The sequence below is a fragment of the Channa argus genome, chromosome 7 (assembly GCF_033026475.1).
Source record: "Channa argus isolate prfri chromosome 7, Channa argus male v1.0, whole genome shotgun sequence".
NCBI classification, from domain to species: Eukaryota; Metazoa; Chordata; class Actinopteri; order Anabantiformes; family Channidae; genus Channa; species Channa argus.
Window position 1 is genome coordinate 18,861,986 of NC_090203.1, and position 24,713 is coordinate 18,886,698.

At 38.9% G+C, this 24,713-nt stretch overlaps 1 protein-coding gene across 7 annotated transcripts in view; it reads left to right on the plus strand.

Moving 5' to 3' along the window:
- Window positions 1-24,415, plus strand: part of trak1a (trafficking protein, kinesin binding 1a) — a 29,837-nt gene extending 5,422 nt beyond the window's left edge. For 2 of the 7 annotated variants that reach the window (XM_067511540.1, XM_067511538.1), the window contains exons 2-16: window positions 1,200-1,394; window positions 11,249-11,325; window positions 12,464-12,580; window positions 12,763-12,863; window positions 13,276-13,384; window positions 13,644-13,722; window positions 13,852-13,982; window positions 14,161-14,235; window positions 14,697-14,834; window positions 15,060-15,136; window positions 15,248-15,496; window positions 15,710-16,038; window positions 18,483-18,953; window positions 20,279-20,381; window positions 21,306-24,415. In XM_067511540.1, the coding sequence (XP_067367641.1) occupies window positions 11,275-11,325; window positions 12,464-12,580; window positions 12,763-12,863; window positions 13,276-13,384; window positions 13,644-13,722; window positions 13,852-13,982; window positions 14,161-14,235; window positions 14,697-14,834; window positions 15,060-15,136; window positions 15,248-15,496; window positions 15,710-16,038; window positions 18,483-18,953; window positions 20,279-20,381; window positions 21,306-22,359 (3,084 nt within the window). In that variant the 5' untranslated portion in view covers window positions 1,200-1,394; window positions 11,249-11,274 and the 3' untranslated portion in view covers window positions 22,360-24,415. Of the gene's footprint in view, window positions 1-1,199; window positions 1,395-3,315; window positions 4,156-4,235; window positions 8,056-11,248; window positions 11,326-12,463; window positions 12,581-12,762; window positions 12,864-13,275; window positions 13,385-13,643; window positions 13,723-13,851; window positions 13,983-14,160; window positions 14,236-14,696; window positions 14,835-15,059; window positions 15,137-15,247; window positions 15,497-15,709; window positions 16,039-18,482; window positions 18,954-20,278; window positions 20,382-20,618; window positions 20,767-21,305 lie in introns of those variants that run through there. The other 5 variants (XM_067511542.1, XR_010914914.1, XM_067511541.1 and 2 more) reach the window with 5 other exon arrangements.
- Window positions 24,416-24,713: the final 298 nt, after the last annotated feature.

Sequence of the window (24,713 nt, forward strand, 5' to 3'; positions counted from 1 at the left end):
TTAACTGATTTTAATACTTGCCTGTGTATTCTGCACATGGTGGTGTTTTTTTTTTTTTTTTTTTTGACCAAGTTTCTTAAAATAGAACTTTGCACCAGTCTGTTTTTCTACAGTATCGACTTTTAACATTTCTTCATTCGTTCTCGTCATTTATCCACTCGTCCTAAATTGACAATTCTTCTGAATCTTTCTGTCTCTATCTCTCTCTCTCTCTCTCTCTCTCTCTTGCTCTCTCTTTTAGTGAGTGTATTTTTTTTTTTTTTCAGCACAGTCAGTCATTCAGTCTGGATTAGCAAACTGAGAGACATTGTTAGAGTGACAGACAGATAACAGAGGAGAGCGACTCAGACAGAAATAGCAGGAGACACAGGAAAAAAAAAAACAAATTTCACTGCATGCTAATACACGTTGTATCTGTGATAATTCTTTCTAAGAGGTTCTTTTGTGTAGAAAAACATGATGAAAACTGAGCAGAGAGAATGTGCTCTCGAATAGTCATAAATGTATGCGCCTTTGATTAGTGCACTAAACTCCTGTGTGAACAGAGAGGCACATAGCTGAACGCTTGTGTAAGACTCTTTATGTGACTCTTTGCTGTGGTTTGCAGTAAAACGTGCTGTGGACTTTAAGGAAGATGTGACTGCTTTTGGTGTATAAATAATTATAGAGGCTTTTATATTTTTACCCAGTCAGAAAGTGCAAATGTTCTTATTTTTAGTATCTGTGCTATTACTTTTTTTAATCTCGTGTGCATTTATACAGCTTTCCTTAGACAGCAGTTTCCCATACTAGAGTCCTCTCAAACAGGCCCCACTTGTGTATTGCATCAATATGTCCTACTCTAGTCAAGCATTTGATGTAAAATTACAATGCAAATTGACACAAATGAACATACATTTCGTTTGGGTTTGATTTTTATATTGGTAGTAGTTGTAGTGACAGGTTATGCAGAGTCAACAGTTGGCCAATAGAGGGCATTCTGTATTATCAAATATTGTTCAAGCAGAGTTGAGGACTTTCTTACACACTACCCAGTCTGTATTTTGACATTTACTGGAATTGATTATTAATCACTGAACATTTTATAGATTCTGAAGACTGTGTTATTTATGTGCACTGTGGGTCCATGTCCAATAAATAACCAAGAAAATATTATTGCTAACAAATATTGTACTGCATATCTCTTTCTGTCTGTACAGATGTGTGTAACAGTACTGATTTGCCAGAGCTTGAAATTATCAGTTTATTGGAAGAACAGCTGCCAGTCTACAAGCTGAGGGCAGACACCATCTTCGGCTACGACCAAGATGACTGGCTGCACACACCACTCGTGGACCCCAACTCTACCCTCGACCTGACTACTGAACAGATTGAGGAGACCCTAAAGTACTTCTGTAAGTTGATGCCATTGTGTTTTCCAATTATACCACTCACAATGTTCCTAAATCAGATTTTTAGATTCAATCACCAGAAACTTGTTACAGGAGAGTGAGAATGAGGATTTACGATTAAGAGGGGAGAGATTTAGAATTTAAACTGACCTTCAGTGAGCAGGAATTAGCAAGTAAGTTAGTCATCTGCCTACCACAGTGTGAGAACAACAGTTGGTCATGGCTGCCACTGCAAACATACCTGATGGGTCTCTTCTTTCTCTCCGTTCATTGTTTTGCTTTGCCTTGCACTTAGTCCTCTGCTGTGTTCTATTGCGTATGTGTTTGCTCTTGTTCCATCAAACTAAGAGCTGCCTTATGGTTGTCATCTATGGCAGCTGTAACCTACACACACCCACTTGAGAGCAAATAAACACACAGGCTTTAAAAAGAACACATGCACACACATGGCAAACAAAGGGAACTTAAAGTGGGTTTGTTTGAGATTTATAATTAAGTTCTAGTTCATGTCTCCTTGAACGGTGACTCAGGGTAAAAACTGTTTCTAATAATACAGCAGATTGAGCATGTTATACAGTAGATAGTCTTAGCAGGGGCGGCTGTAGCTCAGTTTGTAAAGGCAGATGTCCACGGACAACAGGGTCAGTGGTTTGACTAGATAGTCTTAGCCTAGAATTGTAGCTGCACCATGATGCCCCCATCCGACCTGTATTCCTTGGCCTTAATATTTTTGTGACAGCCAGCCAAAATGCAGTGACAAGGTCATGTTACATGAGACATTCAGTAGAAGGTGTATCGTTAAAGTGAAAATTGTTTTTGTCATGTATCCTCTTTGTAGTCCACATAAATTGATATCCACATCCCTACTGGAGGTACATTGCTCCTCATTCTTGCCTCAAACACTTAACAAGCCATAACCTTGTCCTTTAATCTTGTCATAAAGCTTTTTTATCTATCTTTTTTACCTATCTATATTCTCTCTGATTAAATTACCAACCTTAAAATTTATTTGTATGTAGGGTTTCCACTGGTTACATTAACAACACTATGACGTAACAAGGTTCTGTGTATGCATGATGATGATGATGATGGTGGTGGTGGTGGTAGTAGTAATGGCGTTATTAGTAAAGACTACAAAGTTGACCTTTTAATTAAATGTATGTGTTCTGTTTATGCATGTACAGAAATGTTCTGTAATTTCATCAGTGAAGTAAATATAGATGTATTCTTATGCACCAACACATAATGAATTCCAACTGAATCAGTAACTGGGGGTTGATGCAACCTCACTGCATTCCACAAGTAAGATCTGGGGGATGGATGTGACCCCTTTGTCTTAGTTTGTTAGCATCAAACTGTGTGCAAATCACTTTATTAGCAGGAGTTGTTAAGTGTCCCTTAGTAAGCATCAGTTAGCTGCAGCTAGCCTGTTAGCTCCTAGCCTTGAGTTAGAAAGTATTGAGGTATATTTAATATTTTCATAATATGCAGTATTCTAGCCCTCCCAGGAAGGCTGTTATTGGATTTTGCTCATACTGTCGTGAAAATTAATAAGTGTTTTTCTCTTTGCCATGATGACACACCCCAACTGTCTTTCACCCATCTAGCTAATTCATAATTTCCCACCAGTCCTTGAATATCCATTATGTCCATTCATTTTTGTTTAGCCACGTCACCTCTTCCAACACTACACTCTTTTCCTGCTAACTGCTTCTACATGCTGCTCAGCCTCAGTCCTTTGGAGTCTGAGCATGTTGCTATAGCAGCCACACAGAAGGGCAAAGTAGAGGAGAGGAGGGGAGATGCTGACATACTAACGGAGGGTGGGAGCAAACATTGAGACCGCTAACTGATTGGCTGTAGGCATCCTTTTATCCCTCCCATCCCCCTGTGTCATGGTTATCATCATTTCTGCTGCAAAACCCGTGACTCCTGCTGCTGCTTACTCCCTCACTGTCTGTATCTCTCTGCTTATTGAGTCATTGTTAGAGATGCATTGGTGCATGTGTGGAGCCGGTGCTGTCAATGAACAAGGAATGTTACACAATAGAAGCCAGTGGATATAAAATGACCGCAGGAGGACAAGATTCGGCCAGAGGACAGACTGATAGGCGCACGTGAAGCCATAAATGGACGGAGACATGCAAGGGTAGAAACTGAGACGTTTTCGGAAGCTTTGGAGTGACTGGGGTTCACAGATTGACAGAGGACAAAGAAGACAGCCTTATATAAAGAGAGATGGCACAGATTAATAGAAGATGGCAAATTTTGTGATACAGTGAAGCACTAAACGTTTGGACAATGGACAGAAAGGTGGCACAGTTGTTCCTGCTAAAAACTAATGAAGGAAGTAGCAGTTATTTGGGATGACAAGCAGATTGGTACCAGCCCCACAACAATTATGAAGCATAATATGCTGACAGTTTGCTACCAATCATTGTGGGGTGTAAAGGACATATGATGAGCCGGGGCTCTATCACCAGCAATGATGTGTGTCAGCTGGCAACTACCAAGCATGCTGGGATGACTGACCAATGGCCAATATCAGTTACTAATAAGACTTCAGTGACAGTTGGTTGTCTCTAAGCATGCTGGGACACTGGATCATCCAGAAATGCCACAGCTAAGTATACTAGAACATTGGGAACAATACAGCTGTTGGTTAGAGCAGTGAGGATGAAGAGACGAGGCCAGAACAGAGGCCAGAGGTTTGTTAAGGCCGACTATTATGAACTGGACTGGTACTATGAAGAGTGTACAGATGGTAAGACAACAGTCTGCTATAGTTTTATGTAGTGACTTAATGTGACTGTGATATAAACCACTGGTTGTTGGTCATGTAGAGCAGGTAGTAAGTTTGTATATAGTACAGTACTTTTGGTTGTTTGGTGTGGTGGATAGTTGGAAATACGGAGAGTTAGAAATATATACATGTGTGCAATGCAGCTATGAAGAAACAGATGGTAGAAACTACCTCCTGGTAGGTGAGTTTGGAGTAAAACTTCACAAAGGTGTCAAATATTTTTTTAAATGCCTTATGTGGTATAACAGTGTTTGATAAGCACAAGACAGTTCTTACTGGTGATGTTTAAAGAGAGCTAGTGAACAGCTGGTGATTACATAACTTTTCTCCCCTCCTGGTAATAGGGATAAGATAGCATAAGGTAACTTACTCTAGCTAAGAACATTTATTTCCCTGCAGCTTAAACTGATGAAAACTGATGTCTGCCAGTTTCCATCTAAGATAACCTATTGAATGTCACCTTGTGGACTGGCATTCATTACACAAGACAACATCAAGGCAGATGTGATAATAAGCACAAACAAACATGATTAAAGCTGTAGATACTGTACCTGCTGGATACAGTAGGTGTCATGCCAGGTGCTCTGTGGGAGCTGAGTCTGTGTGGCTTGTAAAGTTGTTGTGGGTGTAGGTGTAGGAAGTGGCACTGGGGATGGTTGGCCCACTACCTGGTTGTCACAGCTGCTCAACAGAAGCCACAAGTGAGGAATGCACAATTATTGTGAAAACAAAATGTAGTTATGATTATGGAAACCAAAACAGACTAATTAGTTTATTTATTTTTTAGTTTTCTGTTATAGGAGTGCTGGATAGAATGCTGGAAATACTTTTAATGTTTTAAGATTTTTAATGTGTGTGGGTTTTTTTTTGTTGTTGTTTTGGACGGCAGACAGTATTCTTTCTGTACTATCCACCCTTTTGTATCATAGAACTTGGTGCAGTGCATTTATGTAATATATCCAAGTTTGTTATGACAGCTGGTGTTATCTTGGAGTAGCTACAGTATGTAACCTCTTTAGGTAATCAGTGTTAGAGATTGATCAATACAAATGCATCTAAGAAGTGGAGGACTCGGTGAGCATGTTTCTGGTCATGTGACTAACAACAGGTTATAGCGGTGCCTGGTTTATTACCAGTCCAATGTCACTCCCTCTGGTGTTACCTCCCTCCTCTCTGTGCACATCTTTTTACCCTTGTTGGATTCTCTCCTTACCTGTCTAGTGCTTCTTTCCCTCTCCTGTTCCCTCCCCCCCTATTTAAGCAACAGGCTATAGTTTACAATTGTGTAATTCAGTTTTTTTCTGACTCCAGGTGACTATTTGTGAAATTGTTGTATTTTAGTAGAATTTGCTGTTCCACCATTTAATGTGAAGGTCCAATGAGCAGAGGGTAAAAATGTGATCTGTTAGTTGTTACATGCGCTATATTATGCATGTGTGTCAGGGATGCTTTGTAGCAATAGTTACATAACATCAGCACCAATATGAGCAGTGCAGCTTAATCATCTGCAGTATTGTTTAGCTGTGCGAGCCAAGCCAGTTTGGATTTGACAAACATTTCCTGGTAGACACTAACAATGTTTTTTTCTATTCTTGAAATGATCAAATAACCGAATGAAAATCTATGTGTAATTTGTGCAGTGCAGGGGCAGAAATAGAAAGCAGCTGGTTTATTCTGAGATACACAGGAGAGGGATGCAGAAATAGGTTGCCTTATATTTAGCTCACTAATTGTCATTCTGCTCTAAGCACTGTTGTCAATAGCAGTCTGCCTTATATTTTTTGTCACTCTTAAGAGCCTTTAAATGGCTGGATGGACAGGGGAGTCAGGATAGAGCACTGGAGTTAGGAAATGCCATCTATTGTACTGTACCTGTGGCAGGAGAGAAGCACAGCTGTATCGAGCATAGATTTATTGATTTAGGCTTTATTTCAGCTAGAGAAATCACCTCATTTCTGCAGTTACGTACTTGTAACTCTCTAAGAGTTTGTAATTTTCTTCAAAACGGCTGTACCATGTATGTCAACAGAAAGTTAATGGAGTAGTGAAGTAAAGTAAGTAGGCGGCTGTGTAGCATTGAAAATAGTAAAACAAGTGCAGTGAAAAGCAAATGTAACCAGAAATGCAATGGGAGAGGAACACTGCTTAATTGTGGTGTTGATTCATTTATTTATTTATGCATTCAGCTTTGTATGTGAAGGGCCATTAAATAGAGTTACTCAAACATTAAAGATGCTTACAAGGTCATCCATTTGTAAGCCCAATTACAATAATTGTAAGGCTTGAGCAGGGGCTAATAAGCAGGAAATAGACTGATCTTGATTTGCCCTGAATTAATTTATTAAGGATTGTGCCTGGCCATGTGACGATTGTCCCACAGTGCAGTTTCTCCAACATGGAAAGAAAAGTAAATTAGAAGGTGCAGGGCTATTTTCTCAAAAAAATTTAACTACTTTATAAAACTGCTTATTAAAATCTACATGGATGAGCGGTTGATTAAATTTTCTGTCCTGACCTGCTGACGTTTAACCAATAGTCTCAACCAAGCCATTTAACTGATTGAATTATGTTCTGGTGCTGGGTTTAGGTCATCAAACCACAAGGATAACATGCTTGAATGAAGTGAAATAATAAACACAGTATGCTGCAATGTTAAAGTGGTCACTATGTTTATACTATAAATATATTAACAAGGTTTTTGCAAATAGTTCCAGCAGAGAGAGGCAATGACTGCAGACAGGTTTGAAGCTTTGTGTCCATTCTCCAGAAACCTCTTTTGAATGTTGCACAGTATTTTAAATGTATATTGTATTATGACTCTTAAACTCCTAAAGATTTGTATCCTACGAACCTCACTTGATAATGCTGGCTGTAGGTGAAGGTTTCACTTTGTCTGGCTCCACCCAGAGTCTGTTGTTGTTTGTGCTGCCCTGTTGTAACATACAGGCTGAACAGACCATACCAAGTTATTCTCTCGTGAGGGGAGAGGCTAAGTACTTGCTTACATAGACTTAGACTTGCAACTTACCTGACAACCAGGTGACTCACTTAGGAGCAATTTGCTCCTTTAGTTGCCAGCGTGAACCATTTCAACCCTTTTAGTACAAATATTTGAAAGGGGCTGAAGAGACAAGGATTACAGGGATCAGTAATACTTATTATTTAAATATTTTCATCTGTTGTGTTAAGTCCACTTTAACCTAGTTTTATGACCTTTAATTATTCCTGGCAGCTCCCCATTTGTGTGTCCACCCCCTGCCTGTGTTAAAGTAGAGCAGTCCATTTACTGACCAGTCAAATATGAGAAGAGGAGGAGCCAGATTATCTGGTTGTCTTCGTGGAGCTGGTGAAAATGATACACACACTTTTAGAAGCTCACACAGTAAACAGGACTTGGCACTCGATGGATATATATACACACACACAGAGAGACATACAGAATGGAGTCAGTTTACCTTTACTAAAGTAAACACACCTTCTATCCTTTATGGAACAAGAGCTAGATATATGTGTACCTTTGCATGTAGGCATACACAGCTTAGGTATTGATTCATATAGTAAAACGCAGACGCACAAATGGACTCAGCATTTTTAGGAACCATGGTGTACCTGCAGGCCTTGGGGTTAACTGGTTAGCTATAGTGCCACAAAGGAGGATGGCACTGTTTACAGCTACTGAGGATGAACTGGAGTACTCCAACCACCTGGAAGGGAAAGAGGAATTTGTTCGCCTTCCTTATAATGAAAGAACAGCCGAGGAAGAAGAAGATGAGGAGGAATACATTTGCTTTCCCACTGATGAAATTACACAGGAAGAGGAGGAAGAAGAGATAAATGAAGTGCAACAAGTTCTGTTTGAAGGTACAGAGTCCGTGGTGTTTGTCATCAAGGATTGTTTAGCATCACTTAATATATCTGACCGTGGTTGTGGTACGATTCTTGAGTCTTAATTTAGTTATTCCTAAGCACTGTGGATGCCGAAGTGGGTTATTAGATAATTCTGTTACAATTTATATATATTTATATAAAGCCTGCAGGCTTTTTATCCTGCAGATGCAGTCCGTCGTGTTAGTGCTGTATCTGGTCTGAGCAAAGTGTGGTGCTTTTGCATGTTCATTTGATATGATTAAATATGGGCTTGCCACCTTATCCAGTATTCTAGACAGACAGGGACTGGTGTTCATAAACTAAACGTCCAATATCAAGGATGAATTAAGGAGTGTCGTGAAGTGTCTGTCACATTGTTGGACACTGGCACAAACATGTTTATATATGTTCATTTAAGATAAAAATAAACCTGGGTCTAGTAATTGTATTTCATGTCAGTGATATCCACACTCCAGTTATAACCTGGCTAGGTTTGAGGTATTAATTAGCCTAACAAGGGCTCTTTTTTCCATCCAGTCAGGTGTTTGTTGCTCCTCAACCTATGTGTTGCCTGTTGCCCAGTAGCAGCCAGAATTTTAAAACTGTCTGCCCCCTGCTGCCAAACAGACAGAGAACCATAGTTTCACTAAGCTTTAATTACATTTCAGCCACGAAATCTGAAACCTGTTGTAAGGTGCTTGTCTCCGTTTGTACTTAGTATCTGTTGTGATCTTCGTAAATTCAGGTTTAAAAAAAAAAAAAAAAGACTTGACCTAAAAATGTCTTTGTCCTCTCTCCGACAAAGGGGTAAGGAGTGGGGCATCTGTCTTAAGTTCTGTCTTCGTTAAAACACAAACAAAGCACCCTGATAACTTATCACTATTAGGTTACACCTCTTTTTACACAATCCAGGTTACAGTTTGTTCACTATACTTTTATGACTATAATAGATTTAAAAAGTAAGCCATTAAATATTTTACTTTTGCAGACTCCTGATGTCACTTATATATCAGGAAATGCTATTTTCCCTCGTCCCTAACATGTACACAGTTTCTGTACAAACATGCTGTCATTTCCAGTCAGTCTGCTTGGTGTTTAGCTGCTTCCCTATCAATTTAAATAGGATTCCTTTGTTTTCTATTTACTTCGTATTAAAACTGGAAAAACTTAAAGCATCTGAATTTGTATTTATTTATATTAGTTTATTTTCCTCTTTCTTAGTTACATGGCTCACCTCAATTGTCTGACATGTGTGGAGTGTTCACATGGATAAAAAAGAGTATATTCTGCAATAGAAAGCACAGACACAGAAAGAATGATAGGTAAACAGGTTGCACCAACCATGCAATGACCAAGTGTGTGTGTGTGTGTGTGTGTGTGTGTGTGAGCACGTACACATTTGTTTCCTGGTATCATCATGCCAAATTTTTTCCGTTTGCAATGTTTTGTATCTCAACTACTCACCCAATAAGAAAGTTGTGTACTAAGATTTTTGTATGGTCTTGTTGGTGCATCTGTATGCCATTAGTGTGAGGCATATTTGAATTATTATCAAAAGCATTGATAGCCCCAACAGCATTCATAGTCCTCCTGAATATGTTGATGCGCTAATCTTTTTCTGGTGCCACCATGAAATGACTTGACAAATTTTGTATGAAATTTTTTACTCATTCCCTACAAACAAAATGAAATTACTCTGATGTAGCCCAAACTTCTCCTTAGCATTGATAAATAGGATCCATTTGACAGGTCACTATTTGCATTTTGTTTGAAGTGTGTTGACATGTCCCTTACTGATTAATCAAAATGCCTTTCTGCTGCTGTTTAGTGTAATACATACTCATTCAATGTGTCTGGTTAGAACAGAGCAACTTTCAGTATTTAATAATGGATTCAAATGATTGTGACTAACATTAACTAAAGCATAGCAAAGTCCATGTCTATGTTGCTATGATGTACTAAGAATATGAAAATAGGTTGTTTGCATTGGCCAGTTGGGTTTTGCATTCTCTGAGGCCTCTGACACAGTGTTCTTATGCATGTGCCTTACATATCATCTGTCCTTATAATCAGAGTAAAATAGTGTTTCTGTGTTACCTGAATAGTTAAATTGTTATTATCTCACCGTTCCACCTTGCACCATGTAACAAATAAAGATATGTTGGCAATTACACCTGTGACACACCCAGTTTCTTCAGATAAGTGTTAACCGCAGCTATATGAAAATAACCACCCACATACTGATGTATAGCAATATACATTATTTTGTCTACACCGATATTTGATTACGACTCCAGTGTTGCATTAAAGTCCAAGAGCTAAGAAATTTTTTTATTTTTTTATTTTTCCTGAAATGCTGATAATGAGTCTTTTGCTACAAACAGAGGATTATTCAGGGGTTAATGTGATCTACTCTGTCAGCAACATCCTGTTTGAACTTTGACCTAAGGTGACTAATTCTTCCACTCTGGAAAGAAAACTGACTACCCGGTGAGCTTTGTATGGTGACAGAAGGAGGTGGTAATGTACTTGTGCTATTGTACCTGAAATACAGTACAAATGCTGTGGTGTAGTCTCCCATATTGTGTCTGTGCCCTGCATTCAGAATCTTATCTTTTCTGAATCACCATGTGGGTTGATGAGGCCCGTCAAGGCGTGTGCAGTTTGAGTGTAGTATGTGGGTGTGGACTTGGACAGAGTCTTACAGAATATAGAGTTAGGTAATCAAAAATTTACACTTACAAAAAATGCGTCCCACCTTATTTTTATCAGAGGGAGATCTTGTATACTACCACAGAGTAATAAAGTGTAAAAGCAGAACAAACTAGAATCTCCAAAATGATCAAAACAGTTTTATAACCATCACCCTAACCTTCATCAATAACTAATTTATTGGACTAGTTTTAGATGGATATGCCTGATAAGAAATTTGTTATATGACATTACAAGGTTTTCTACTGCAATTTTGGATAGAAAACTTAGTATTTTACATTTTTTATATTTTCACAAAAATCTTACTGAGCTACATGTAATGTTGCTTATAGACCACAAAGTGCTTACATTTTGCAACATATTCTGGCATCTACTTTTTGATTACAAGTATTAATACATGGTTTACCATCTTGGTTCTCCACAATGTGCCCTCTTGAATTTTGTACCAAAACTTCTCCCCTCTGTGTCTGTGCAGTGCTGTGTGCTGACAGAGTGGGCCAGATGACGAAGACCTACAGCGACATTGACGCTGTCACTCGACTGCTGGAAGAAGTAAGATGTTGAAATGATGATGTAAATTTAATTGGAACAGAATAAACATAGCTGACTCCAGTTAAATGTCAACACACCCAGAAACTTTGGTCATATATTATGTGGTCTGATAGTTTAAACACAGGCTTCATTATGAGGTTTATGACAAAGTAGATTTGATAGAATTACATTATAAAACTACTTTCCAACAGCTGATATTCAAATCTGACTGATTGACATCAGCTGATTAGTGAACCTCAAAAAGCCAGACAAAACAGCAAGCTTCCTTTGCATGAATAAAAAATGTAAATAGAAGGATGTCATTGGTAAATGAGTCATTAAGTTAAACAACTAACCGGAGATCCACCTATTGACTAAACATTCAGATGTCATACCATCACTGACTAAACTACTGTTGAAACTATGAATTCACGGGCTTCACTGTGCTGAACCATTTGCTTTGGTTGACAACACATATTAATTACTATTCTAAAATACAAAGGTGTGAACATGCTTGCTTTGTTTTGCTTGGTGGTACAAAGTGTTTGTTATCTAACTGCCTAAAATATGGTTATTGATTGCACCCATACTGTACCTGCTGAAAAGCAGGAGTGCCTAGTTGCACAGGTTCATAATAATCTTTTAATTATACTTTAGTAAATGATGGCTGCTGCTCCCCTGGGTTTTTACTTATGAGAGATTTGTGTTGTTTTGAGCAATAATAGGTTCAGGTATTGTAATAAGTATTCCTTATAAAGACACCACAGTTGTCCTTGTCATGTGAGGTGTGGACATTGTGTTGTTGTTCATCCTCTTTGTTTAGTTTTTCATGCCACCTACTTTCTTCTTACGTATTTGATTTAACCCGCACAGTTTTAACTTGTTATCCTGTGGCATACCCTCCACATGCCTTAAAGCTTGAGAGCAAATGTTTCTCTCCTTTTTTAGCAGTAGTTTCACATGTTTTAAAACACCTGAATGCTTTTCTGCAAAGATTAAATAATGGATTGCTATTCAAAAGTTAGCTTAGCAGTTAGCTTCCCTGATTGATGTCAACCATGTATATTTTCCCCAAATGTGGAATTGTTCCTTTAATGTTTGTCATGCTGTGAACTGTTTTTGCTGTTTTAATACTAAACAAAATGTTGTCTTTTTGCAGAAAGAGCGTGACTTGGAGTTAGCAGCTCGCATTGGGCAGTCCCTGCTGAAGAAAAACAAAACCCTCAGTGAGAGGAACGAACTGCTGGAAGAGCAAGTAGAGCACATACGAGAAGAGGTAAATCTAATTTCTTTATATACAGCATCCATTTACAACCTGTGTTTTTTTTTTTTTTTAGACTTAGTTGTTATCAAATTGTTGCTGTAGTCTCTGGATTTGGAGTAGTTTAATAGTAGAACTGTAGTGATATTCTTTCCGTAATTCTGCCCCCACTTTGACTTCTAACTTTACACGTAAAGGTGTCCCAGCTTCGTCACGACCTGTCCATGAAAGATGAGCTGTTACAGTTCTATACCAGCGCTGCTGAGGAAAGTGAGGTGGAGTCTACCACTTCAACACCGTAAGTCTCCTTTCAGTCACCTCTTCCTGTCCCTCTTTCATCGCATCACCTCTTCTCTCCCTATTTATAAATATTATGCAATGCATTTATGTAGAATTCAAATGCAAACAAAAAGTCCTTACAAAACGATTCCCCTCTGAAACATTAGTAATCTGTGTGAGGCGTAATAGAATGTCTTAAGCTGCAAGTCTTTTTTTCTATTATCCCTGTAATGGCTCTCTTCAGACATAAATTAATGACTCAAAAGATTTCTTTATGGAAGAAAAAAATACATTAAAAAAAACATGACCATGACTTAGACTAATACAGTTAAGCTCAAGTCTGTTCAGGGAGTATTACCACTGCTGCACGTATTGTACAAAATACACTGTTTCAATATTGAAGGTTATCTCTTCCTGGTGTGTGTTTACAGGATGCGGCCCAGTGAAACCAGTGTATCAAGTCCAACTTTTTTCCCCTTGGACAGCTTACAAAAGAAACTCAAAGATCTGGAGGAGGAAAACAAATCATTGCGATCTGAGGTATACTTGTGTGGGCAAGCTCTTACTATCATACTACTTGCATTAATCTCAATTACTAAACTAAATAGCACCCATACTGTGGACCTACAAAGATACAGAAGTCTGTATGTTATGTTATGTATGTCTTTACTTAGTATGTTGGCAGCAGTATGCTTCGATTTATTATGAAGGCTTACAGCTTAATCATTAACATCTTTTAAGACAAATTATTTATTGGATTAATTAAGATCTCACACTCGTGCTTTATATCTGCTTCCAGGCCAGTCATTTAGAAACAGAAACAATATCCTATGAGGAGAAAGAGCAGCAACTTGTCAATGACTGTGTCAAAGAATTACGTGAGTATTTGACTGTTAATGATCAGTGGTGCAATATCAACGATGTAAACTACTTCCTTAGTCTCTGAAGATTATGAGGCAGCTTTCTAGAAATCCTAACTTTTGCCGAACACCTGCTCTCATTCGCAGGTGGTGCCAACCTGCAGATTTCCTCACTGGCTGAAGAACTAGCCAGGAAAACTGAAGATGCTTCCAGACAACAGGAAGAGATCACACACTTACTGTCCCAAATAGTAGACCTCCAGAAGAAGGCCAAGCTGGTATGAAATGCCTGCCATCTCTCATACTCGTATAATGTTAATTACCTACTGCTACCATGTAAAGACCTTGTTGCATTAAGTCATATATTTTTTCTATTTCTCTGTGTGCAACACCGCAGTGAATGTTACAGATAAAGTATTTTTCACACTTGTCCTATTTTGTCTGGGTTATTTCCAGTATGCTGTGGAGAATGAAGAGCTCACTCAGCACTTAGGAGCAGCCAAAGATGCCCAGCGACAACTCACTGCTGAGGTAAGGAACCCTACAGCCCATTGACCACGGCCCTATCATTCCTGCAGCATTAGCTTCTTCCCACTAATATTTATGGTCCAGGACACTTTTCCAGAGGATGTCCTTTTAATCAGCTAGGTGGGTTGTACTGCTTTAAAGCCAGGCTTGTTAAAAATATTTGTAATAATACCCACAATATGAACACAACCTCGCGTTATATAACCTAGCATTTTATAATACTGCAGTAGTATAGTTTTATACATTCAACTAGCAGTTTCAGTATGTCTTTGTGATTCTGTATAGAAGCTTAAGGTATCCATCCAAAGTCAGTCAATTTTTAAACTTGGTTAAACTGAGATATGCTTATAACATTGAATGTGAACTTGATTGTTCACTGTGCAAACCTTTAAATTAGTGCAATATATTTTATACTCAAGTTTTAGTTTTTTTTTTTCCCTTTCACTATTTTACCTGCTTTTCAGTTGCGGGAGTTACAAGATAAGTATGCAGAGTGTATGGAGATGCTGCGTGAAGCCCAGGAAGAGCTGAAGAACCTGAGAAATAAAAGCCTTCCACTCAGCACACCGAGGCGTTTCCATTCTCTGGGCTTGTTCCCGATGGTAAGTGAGGGAGCAGGAAACAAAGCGGCACTAAGAGGAAAAGGGTTTAATCAACATTAGACATTTTACATATTAGACCAATGACTCAAATGACAACTTTGAAAGCTACAATACTGTAAATGTTAAGAGTTCTTGCATTCAATAAAAATTACAATTGCTTTGTAAATTCTGTTACAAAGCAAACAGTAGAAGAAAGCAACAAAAAGGGTTTGCTTTCTTCTCCAGGACTCTTTGGCAGCAGAAATAGAGGGTACCATGAGAAAGGAACTTCAGATGGATGATCCCGACGTAGAAGAGCAGAGGTACATCAAGAATATATGTCTGATTGAAACAAAAATAAGTTAGGGTATTAATGGTTTGGTCTTATAAAATATTTATTTGCAAATTGAATATTTATGTGATCATGTCTCCAGACTGCACCCAAAGAGAGTGTTCCAGACAGTGAAAAACCTCAACCTTATGCGTCAGCAGCATTCATCGCTAGCCCCCTCGCCTCTCAATATCCCAGGCTCAAATCAGACATCATGCTTCACCTCAGGGCGCTCCAGCAGGGTGGGCACCCCTCGTGCCAACTCCATATATGGTAGCGAACCAGGAAGTGGAATATTCCTGGACAACAGGACTAGCAGTATCCTGGAGTGTCCAGTTGATGAGTATGATGGGTATGGAAGTTCTAACCACCAATGTTTTTTTATTTTTCAGTTGTTTAGTTTTATCTATCTAATCTTCTGCTGAGCTAACCCCAACCCACAGTTACCAGGCAGTTTCAGATTTCAGTCATTATACACCACAACAGGGCCCAAAGGCTTACAAATTAACAAAAACTGAAGAGCTACATTTGGAACTCTGCAACTTCATTATGTCTCCATCTCCAGGTCAGAGGATTCTAACAAGCGGCCCCCTGGTACTCCAGGAACGCCAGGGAGCAGGGACCTGGAGGCAGCCCTGCGGCGTCTGTCCCTCCGCCGCGACAACTACCTCTCAGAAAAACGCTTCTTTGAAGAGGACAGGGAGAGAAAGCTGGCCTACCTGGCCAAAGAGGAGGAAAAATTAGGTGGGGAGAGTAGTGGAGGCCCAGGCACCCCGACTGAGAGCCTGTTGTCACTGTGTTCACATCCCTCCTTTGGAAGCGTCTGGTCAGGATACTCTTTCACAGCAAGATCCTACCTGCCTGAGAAGCTCCAGATTGTAAAGCCCCTGGAAGGTGATTATTTCTCTCAGAGCCACAAGCCCTGTAAACCTACACATAAAGAATCAAAGAATCAAAATCTGAAATTTCACAGTGGAAATTTTCAGACAAAACACCAGAACCAAAATCAGAACAATGCACAAACGTCAAACTGTATTTCAAATACTCCCCAAATTAATACTGAAAACTACCCACAACTACAGAAACAAAACCAAACCATTCAGCAGCAGAATAAATATCTGACTATGCACAGCCACAGTAAGTTCAGAATCTTTCTAAGTGCCTCACACGATCCTAACAAACTGCAGAGGAGTTCCACTCTGTTGGAGCTGGGCAGTCTGCCAAGCACAACGCCTCACCTCACAGCTCCAATGGCTTTAGTCTCAAGTCTGATGGTGGATGTGGAACAACAGGAAGGTAGTCTGAATCTCCAGCACTCTTTTTACTTTAGACATACACAGCCATGCTGCTGGTTTGAATTATAAAGTACTAGCTACTCCTTTATGCCTTCACATTTATGTACTGCACACATGTGGCTTATGGATTTTCCCCTTTAAAAAATTCAAGACACTCACAATTATTTGCAAAATGCCCTAATGTGACCATTTGTAAGATGGTCATATTATAAGTGAACAAAGATTTATTTTTTTTAACAAATACATCACAGAAGATGAGCACTTTACACTGGTTTTGCAGTGAGTGAGTCAGTATGATATTCTAAATGGCACTTCCTGTATTTTTCAGTGCATCTCAAAAAATTTCCCTGTGCCTAATTTTTAATTAAATCTTTAAGATCTTGTAATTATTTACTGTCATACTATATTGGTTGTTGGGTTTGTAGAGTTGACTGTCAGAAGGTATTTTTCCACACAGTGATGCTACAGAGCAGCTAATTTGGACACAGTGTCAGGTTGGCGAAAAAGAAAAAAACACAGCAGCCTTAAACCTTAAAGGCATTTTGTCATTTTGTACATGTGCAATATGTACGTTTAACACTGAGAAGAGCAAAAAGTCCCGTCAGAGGAATTTGCTTTGTTTGTGGCACCACCTAGTGTTCAGATTCAGAGTTTAGCCACTTGCATTGTACCAACATATAAAAGATCTGAAAGCCACATAATGTGGTTGTGGGGCAAATCCTTCATATACATATGGAAGTACATGAAATGCAAAATCAAATTCAAGTCTAATGATGTTAAATATGTGAGAAATAACATTGAATCTTAGGCTTATGTTTTCTTTTGTTTTTTTGTTCATTTTGTTTTTGTGTTTTAGGCTCAGATTATTTGCATGGCAGTGATCTGTCTTTATAACTATATAGTTTGCTTAAATTACTTTAAGTAATATCTTAGTAGGAAGGACTATCTTTTACCCCTTAATAGTCAAAAGTGTATGAATTAAGAAAGTTGACCTTCATATTTTAGATTTTAGAGTGTTTATGAGGACTATGAAAAACAGCAGATAAAGTTAACAGAAGCCATTGACAGATTTCTACCTTGACTATTGTTTGTACTGTCCAATGCCTTCACTCCTCTCTTGTTTGCCTTTTTTCAGTTTAGTTGTTTCTTGTTTGCATCCTATACATTTTTTCTGTTCTACTTATCTTTTTTTCTTTGTTGATAATTACTTGAATAAAATCTCGCAAATTTCTATTTTCCCTTTCTTTCATTCTTTTGTTAGTCCTGTGAATTTGTGGTGACTTCGCTCAGTAGAACCCACATGTAACACGAGAAAGCGCCCACTCAGTGGACTTGAAATTAGAGAAATATAATAGATGAAAGGACACCTTGATACAGACAGGACCGTACCGTGCTACTCATTCTCACTGAAGAAATTTTGTACTATGGTACAAGGACTGTGTGACATGCTTGACTGTAGTCATCTGGGTGTGTATTTATGCTTCTACTATCGCTTTGCTTATTTTTACAGTGTAACAACTGCCCATAAACAGCAATTAAAAAGTTACTATTAATACATTTAAACATAGAAATGACATTTATTGAACAGACATGATGACAGTAGGCCTGCATACAGCATTGTGCTCTTTATTTATTTATTTATTTATTTTTTACTAGATGCATATGAGGTGTAATAAAATATAAAGCTTATAGCAGTTACAGTCCATCTGGGAGAGTGAATGCAGATTGGGTTGGCAGGCACCATAACATTAAGTGAAACAGAACTTAAATTTAGTGGTCAGTATTAGTGGAACAAGCATTGGCTTCTTTAACATTTGAGGTTCCATCCATGTTTATCACCAACGCTGAGAAAGTCAGAATCAAGAATCAGTCAGCATCAAAGCATTTTTGGAGTATTGCATTTTACATCTTGATATTTTTTGTTTCACTGGTAAACATGAAAACTTCTAGTGGCAGTTTATCAGTATTTGACTATATTAATTTGTGCTAGAAAGATGCTTAAATTGGATTTAAATAACCTGAGTTTTCCTCTGACTTTTTCAGGCTCTGCTACACTTCATGCATGGCAACAGCTGGCTCAACCCCACATGGGTGCTCTGCTGGATCATCGGCCTGGTGTTGTCACGAAGGGCTTCCGCACTTTAGCACACGAGCAGGAACAGGAAGACAGCTGGCAACTGGACCAACCAGAGGAGGATGAAGTCTCTTGTTGTGACTCATTTACCAGCTTGTCAGGAGAAACCTTGGCCACCTTGAATCTGCCTCATTCTACCTCTACTCCGTCTGTCTTCTGCAACAAAAATCTTGACACTGATGACAATAGTCGATCAGAAACATTGCATGAAGAAATGTGTGCCGCTAAAAACACAATTCAAGGAAAAGACAGACATGTTGGAAACACGGTCTTTCCCTTCTCAAGCCCCTCCCCTTCCTCTTCTTCCGAGATAATGAACGGGCACATGGACCTAAAGGAGCTCCTGGCTTTACAGCCTGCTACAGTGGACCACATGCCTGGTGAGGGAGCTTCGTAGCTTGGGTCACAGCACTGCATCCACTCATCACTGTAACCCTTAAAGCATGGGGAAAAGGGAAAGAGGGATTAAAAGGGAGGGTGAGGGAGTGAGGAAGGCGTTCATTGGACAATTTACAACCGCAATGTGATGTATCTTCCTGCATGATCATGTTCATGTATGCATCCTTCAACACCCACCCATCCCCCTGGCAGTCCTTGTGTGCAGCCATCGAAACCCATCAAAACTGAGTACTTGTTTTTTTTTCGTTGTTCTTTATTTTACTTCAGCTTAGACTCTTGTAGTCTCCCTTTTAAGTTCCCACTTCTTCGCTGCCCTGCTTTGTAGCTTTTCATTCCCAACAAATCACACATTTCTTCTGCAAATCACTTCAAGTCTTCAATCTCTTCAAGTCTCCTCAAGTCTGTAACTTTAGAGTGTGTATTACAATATTAGTGTCCTCAGTGGCAAAACATAAATCATTTTATTGTTTGAAGTAATTTGAAAAATATATTAGAAAAATAGAAAATGATTTAATATGTTATTTTTGCACCAAGCCAACACTGTAAATTCTTTCAGCTGTTAACACTGAAACATCAGTGTACCACAGACAAACATGGATGCAGGAATGTCATAAATGAGGTCTGGTTTACTGTATGCTTGCCAACGTGCAGTTGTATATATCAAACATTACTAGTGCAGCTATCCAAATAACATGAGGGCATGACCTCAACATTTGCTTATTACTGTTTGCATACACAGTTCTTGGCCTTTGTGCAAATATTACTGAACTATATTTTTCTAAACTAGAAAACACCCAATACAAAAATCCCAGCTGCACTAAGTCAACATGCACGGTACAGTATGTCCATAGCAATGTTGGGGATTATTCTACATAATGTTGTCAGGGAAATGTCATCACAACAATATATAGCACAACATTGCATTTAAAGTTAATGATGACTGAAACGCTTCTATTCTGCCAAAACATCGTTAATAGTGTAATGTCTTAGGTTTTCTTTTTCGATATTCCGTAAGTTATTTCGCCACTGAAGTGAATTTGATTAAATTATGTTTTACCTGGGTTCATTGCTTTATCTCTGTTTTATGGAATCAGCTGCCAGCTGATTCAGCAGAGAAAACTTTCTGCACTTCAGCTAAACTAAAATCCAAAATCTTTATATGCTGCTGCTTTCCTTGGGTCTTATTCTACTATCATGACCTATTTTTCTCCACTTGTGTTCATTTTATAGTGCTGTGTGGCGCATTTAATCTAAATACTAACACTTTTTTTTCCCTTCTCTTTGTTTTTTCTTCTATCACCCTTAGTTAATTTCCCAGGAAAGTGTATGTCCCATACCAGCTCCACATACACCTTCACCACCTGCAGGATTCTCCACCCTTCTGATCAGCTGAACTCTGTGTCCCCAAGGTAAACATCTTTATTACCATTGTATCCTGTTTTAAAATATAATGTGTATAGAATACTGGTTTTGTGTTTGAGTGCACGATTGATGAACCTATGAACACATGGTGGCAGTCGTGTTTCTTGCTCCAGGGAGCAAATTTCAAACTTGTTCTCTAGCAATAGATTTAGAGACAGGGCTACTTTGATCCCACAGCATCTGGCTCATACACTTTGTTCTAATTGTTTGATTGGGCCTGGCAGGTCATGTGATGAGGACGATGAACTGGAGTTGTATCATATGGTTGTCATGGCCGGCGTAGAACACACCCATTGAGTATACCCACTGGTGTGCGTGTGGGTGAGAAAACGCATGGGAGTGCATTCCTAAAAGCTGTGGTTGTGTGCAAATGTAAATTTTCTCAAACTCTCCCAATAATCACAGGCTGCATGAAGTGTTCCTCCAATGTTCCCTGTATACATGTTCCTAACTAACGGTCTGTCTTCTGACACAATGTTGTGACTCAAATCACTGATCAAATCCAACATTAGATTTTTTCTAATTTTTTACCTTTGAGAACAATATGACAGGGGAATGTACCAGGGGAAGGTTTAATAATCACATGACGCAAGTTAAAGTCTAATCTAAAAATTAACATTGTCTGTGCTTTAAAGGGGAAAAACAGGAAAATACTTATTTAATGCATGATTTTTGCTTTAGGTAAATGTCTCTGTATAAACTTTTATTTGATTTCTTGATAGTCACTAAAAAACAAGATTAATGACTTGATAACTTATGTGTACCTGCCTCTGTCCCTGTGCTTTTACTAATTCTCATTTTCTCTCCACACCCAATGCCACCTGCCACCTTCTCTGCTCCCCTTTTACTTTTTCTCTCCTCTTAAAAATTTCTCTATTACCCCTTTCTTCTCCTCATCATTCTATCTTCAGCCCAGCTCTAGGCTCTAGTCAAAGCAGTGCATATGTCGGCAGCCCTACTCCCATTTCTTCTCCTATACCCTTCTCTGCCCCGCCTACACCTTCTTACACCCCCTGCTGCACTCCACGCCGCCTCTCTTTGTCTCTTTCACTGGCTGAGTCCTCCACCAACCTTAGGGACTCCACCAAGACCACCAGTACCTCTCTAGGGCTGGTGCGCCTCCTGCTGGAGCATGGGATCTCTGCCTCAGTGTATAATCCTTGCAGCTGGGACCGTGGGCTGAATGCCAGTGGAGCTTCAACACCTGTGGGAGCAGCACAGGCACAAATATGCATAGACACACCTGGGGAGACTAATGAAAGATGGATGGCAAAACGCCCAGACACTCTCCTCCTTCAACCTTCTACCCCACCGAACTCCCCTCACTCTAAATCTGCCTCCTCTACCACTACACATCCTGTTTTTCAGTTCAGCCCTTCTACTGATGACCCACCATACTACAACGCCTTCCTCGCCTCTAAACCAGCTCGTACTATTTTGAGGGAAGTACTGGCAGAGGCAGAGAGAGAGAGAGGGGGGCAGACAGAGGATGACAGCCAAACAGAGATGTTGAACCTGCGACTTGTGGATAAACTGAAATGTTTCCGCACTCTTTCACCTCTGTCTGCGTCGGTTTCATCTGGGGGTACTCTATTTGGCTCCAGTGGAATGGGGAACAGTGCACTGGGTGGGGGGCTTTCAGGATTGAATGCAGGACTTAGGAGGAATCGAAGCTACCCTGCCATGGTGGGGGCCAGTATGGCTATGAAAGACCCAGGAGGACCCCCTAGCACAGACATACTCATACCACATAAGATGCAAACCACAAATACACAAAACACAGACATGAGCAAAATACCGACAAATTCCATACTGGTCAAAAAGGCCATGCACATACCACGGACACTACATGCACTGGAAACAGTCATACCCCAGACAATAATACAGAAACACACCGTGTCAAATGATGGACTGAGGGATTCAACAAGCAATGACCATCGCAGTGATGATGAAACTGTCACATAAATACTAAACACTTAGTACTTAGACCACTTTGCATCATAGAAAAAACACACACATTTACAAATAAGATACAACCAAATAAGATACAGTACATAACAATACATACATCTTTCAGCTACAGTTTCTCCAAACTGAATAACTATACAGATGAGCAGTATAGTCTTTCCACAGACACAATAAAAATTTCTAAACAATCACTGGTTTGATACACAAATGAATTAAATTGTGGTTACTAAACCAGTAGGGGAAGCAACTGTTGCACTGTGTTACACTCATATACTGTCAGACCAGACTCATGATGATGAAGTATGTTGCCTTCCTCTTTGTGTATTTTGTTAACGTATATGCAATGCACTGTGTCATATATAGTAGAATATTAAAGGCCCAATCTGGTAAAAGTTTTGCAGAGTTTTTTCATAACCTGTTTTTACTCTCATCTATTTAAAAAGCAACACAAAAATGACAGTGTTTTTGAATTGGAAAATAAGGAATGTACTGTATATTTAAGGAGTACACAATTACACATTTGTTATTTTGAGAAAGTATCATGCCATGAGTGTTTTTGTAGCCTTAATGTTGTTGGACTAAAACTACTGATAAGGTGTTTAGTTGAGCAGTTTTGAATTAAATATCCTATATCTCTAAAAACTTTATCAAAGTGGCTATTTTATGCATCAGGTCATCTATGTGTTCATACTATGCTGTAAGCTGGCATCACAACAGAGAGACTCAAAGCCAACCAAAGCTAAGCTAAAAACACCTAAGCTTAAAAAAAAAAAGTGTTTAAGTATATCTTTGCCATCGTGATGATATATTTAATGCTTTAACCGTGTGTGTCAGCATTGTTTTGCACTGGAGATTAAAGGAAGTTATAGTGTCACATACGATTTCTACCGCTTTTCTCTCTGTATGTTACCTTTATTAAAAATCCAGATTGGGGCTTTAATGTGTCCTCTGGCTGTGACTGAATGTTCTTATGTGCCTAAAACATAAAATTCTGTATCTCATTGGAATATGGGTTTGCATTTGTTTTATTTGATCATTCTAATTAGCGTTTTGTGAGGAATGTAGCAGAGAGCGTGAGCAAGAATTATGGTGCAAATGAATGTATTTGCATCTGAATATGCTGATAGAGCCCCACACATGCTCATTTGTGTCTGTCTATTTGATTTTTTGTTTTTGTCTCTTAATGAGTTTGGGTGAACCCCTTGGACTGGAGTCCACAAGGACATGTAGCACTTAAATTTTAATTTAGAACCAGTTCAGCTGTACTGGTAAAACACTAACTATGGGGAAACAAATGGCAAATCTACAGTACAGTGAACATACAGGTCTAGATTATTTCTATTTTGTGCCAACTTGCTTTCCATATTAATCTAGTTGTCCTGGAGCAAGTTTGGAATGGATGATGAATGTATATTATAAATCGATTGTGACTGAGGCTCGACAGGGTAACAAACATCCACCAAAATACAGAAAGTGAAATCTGCCTCTGGCATGTCTGCACCCAGAGCTTTCACTCAAAACCAAAGTTACCCCGAAATAAAGAGCGAGTGGGACCATGACAGAGGACTGAAATTTTATCATAGACTCATTTCCAGTGTATTCCTGCATCATACTTGTACCAAATATATTTTGTCAAAGAAGCATATCGAAGGGAATAAAGCAAAGCTGTATTTGTATGGATGCAACTTTAGGAAGAGTGACTTAAAGTATCCAGATGTTGGTTTTAGAAGTAAGTTCATTTCTTTTGGCAAATCAGTTCTTGACCCTCTTTCTGTTCATGTATTCCTCATACAGCATTTTGATTGTTGGCACAGTTCAGTATTTGGGCATTTATGCTGGTCATGTCACTGAATCAGGAGCTAGACACTGTGACTGGGCCTTTGACTGAATGATGTAATGGCTGGCTCGGATGCTAGCTGTGATCTGTTGCATCCTTAACGATTAAGTGATTGTACTAGCAATTGTCACGTACTGGGAGATTTATATTAAACACACACATAAGTAACTTGTATCATTTGAAAAAAGCATTTAAATAAAAGTCAGTTACAGATGTTGAAGCGAAGGACTTTTTCAGTTTTTAATGTTTCAAACTGGCATCCACACACTGAGATTTTAAATCTTTTGCACACTTTTGTGTCATTACGGTTACAGGACATGATTTCTGTGTCCGTAAAATGGCTCCTTAGAAATATTTCCAATTAATGTAAAGGGTTCTGTTCACTGTTTTCTCTGTGTCTTGACTGTACGTTATTACAAACAGATTCTGGAATAGGGACATAAATTTGTGTACAGTATGTTTTCTGTGTCAAACTTAAACACTGTTAATGTTTGGATCAGTGAGTCATGCTAAT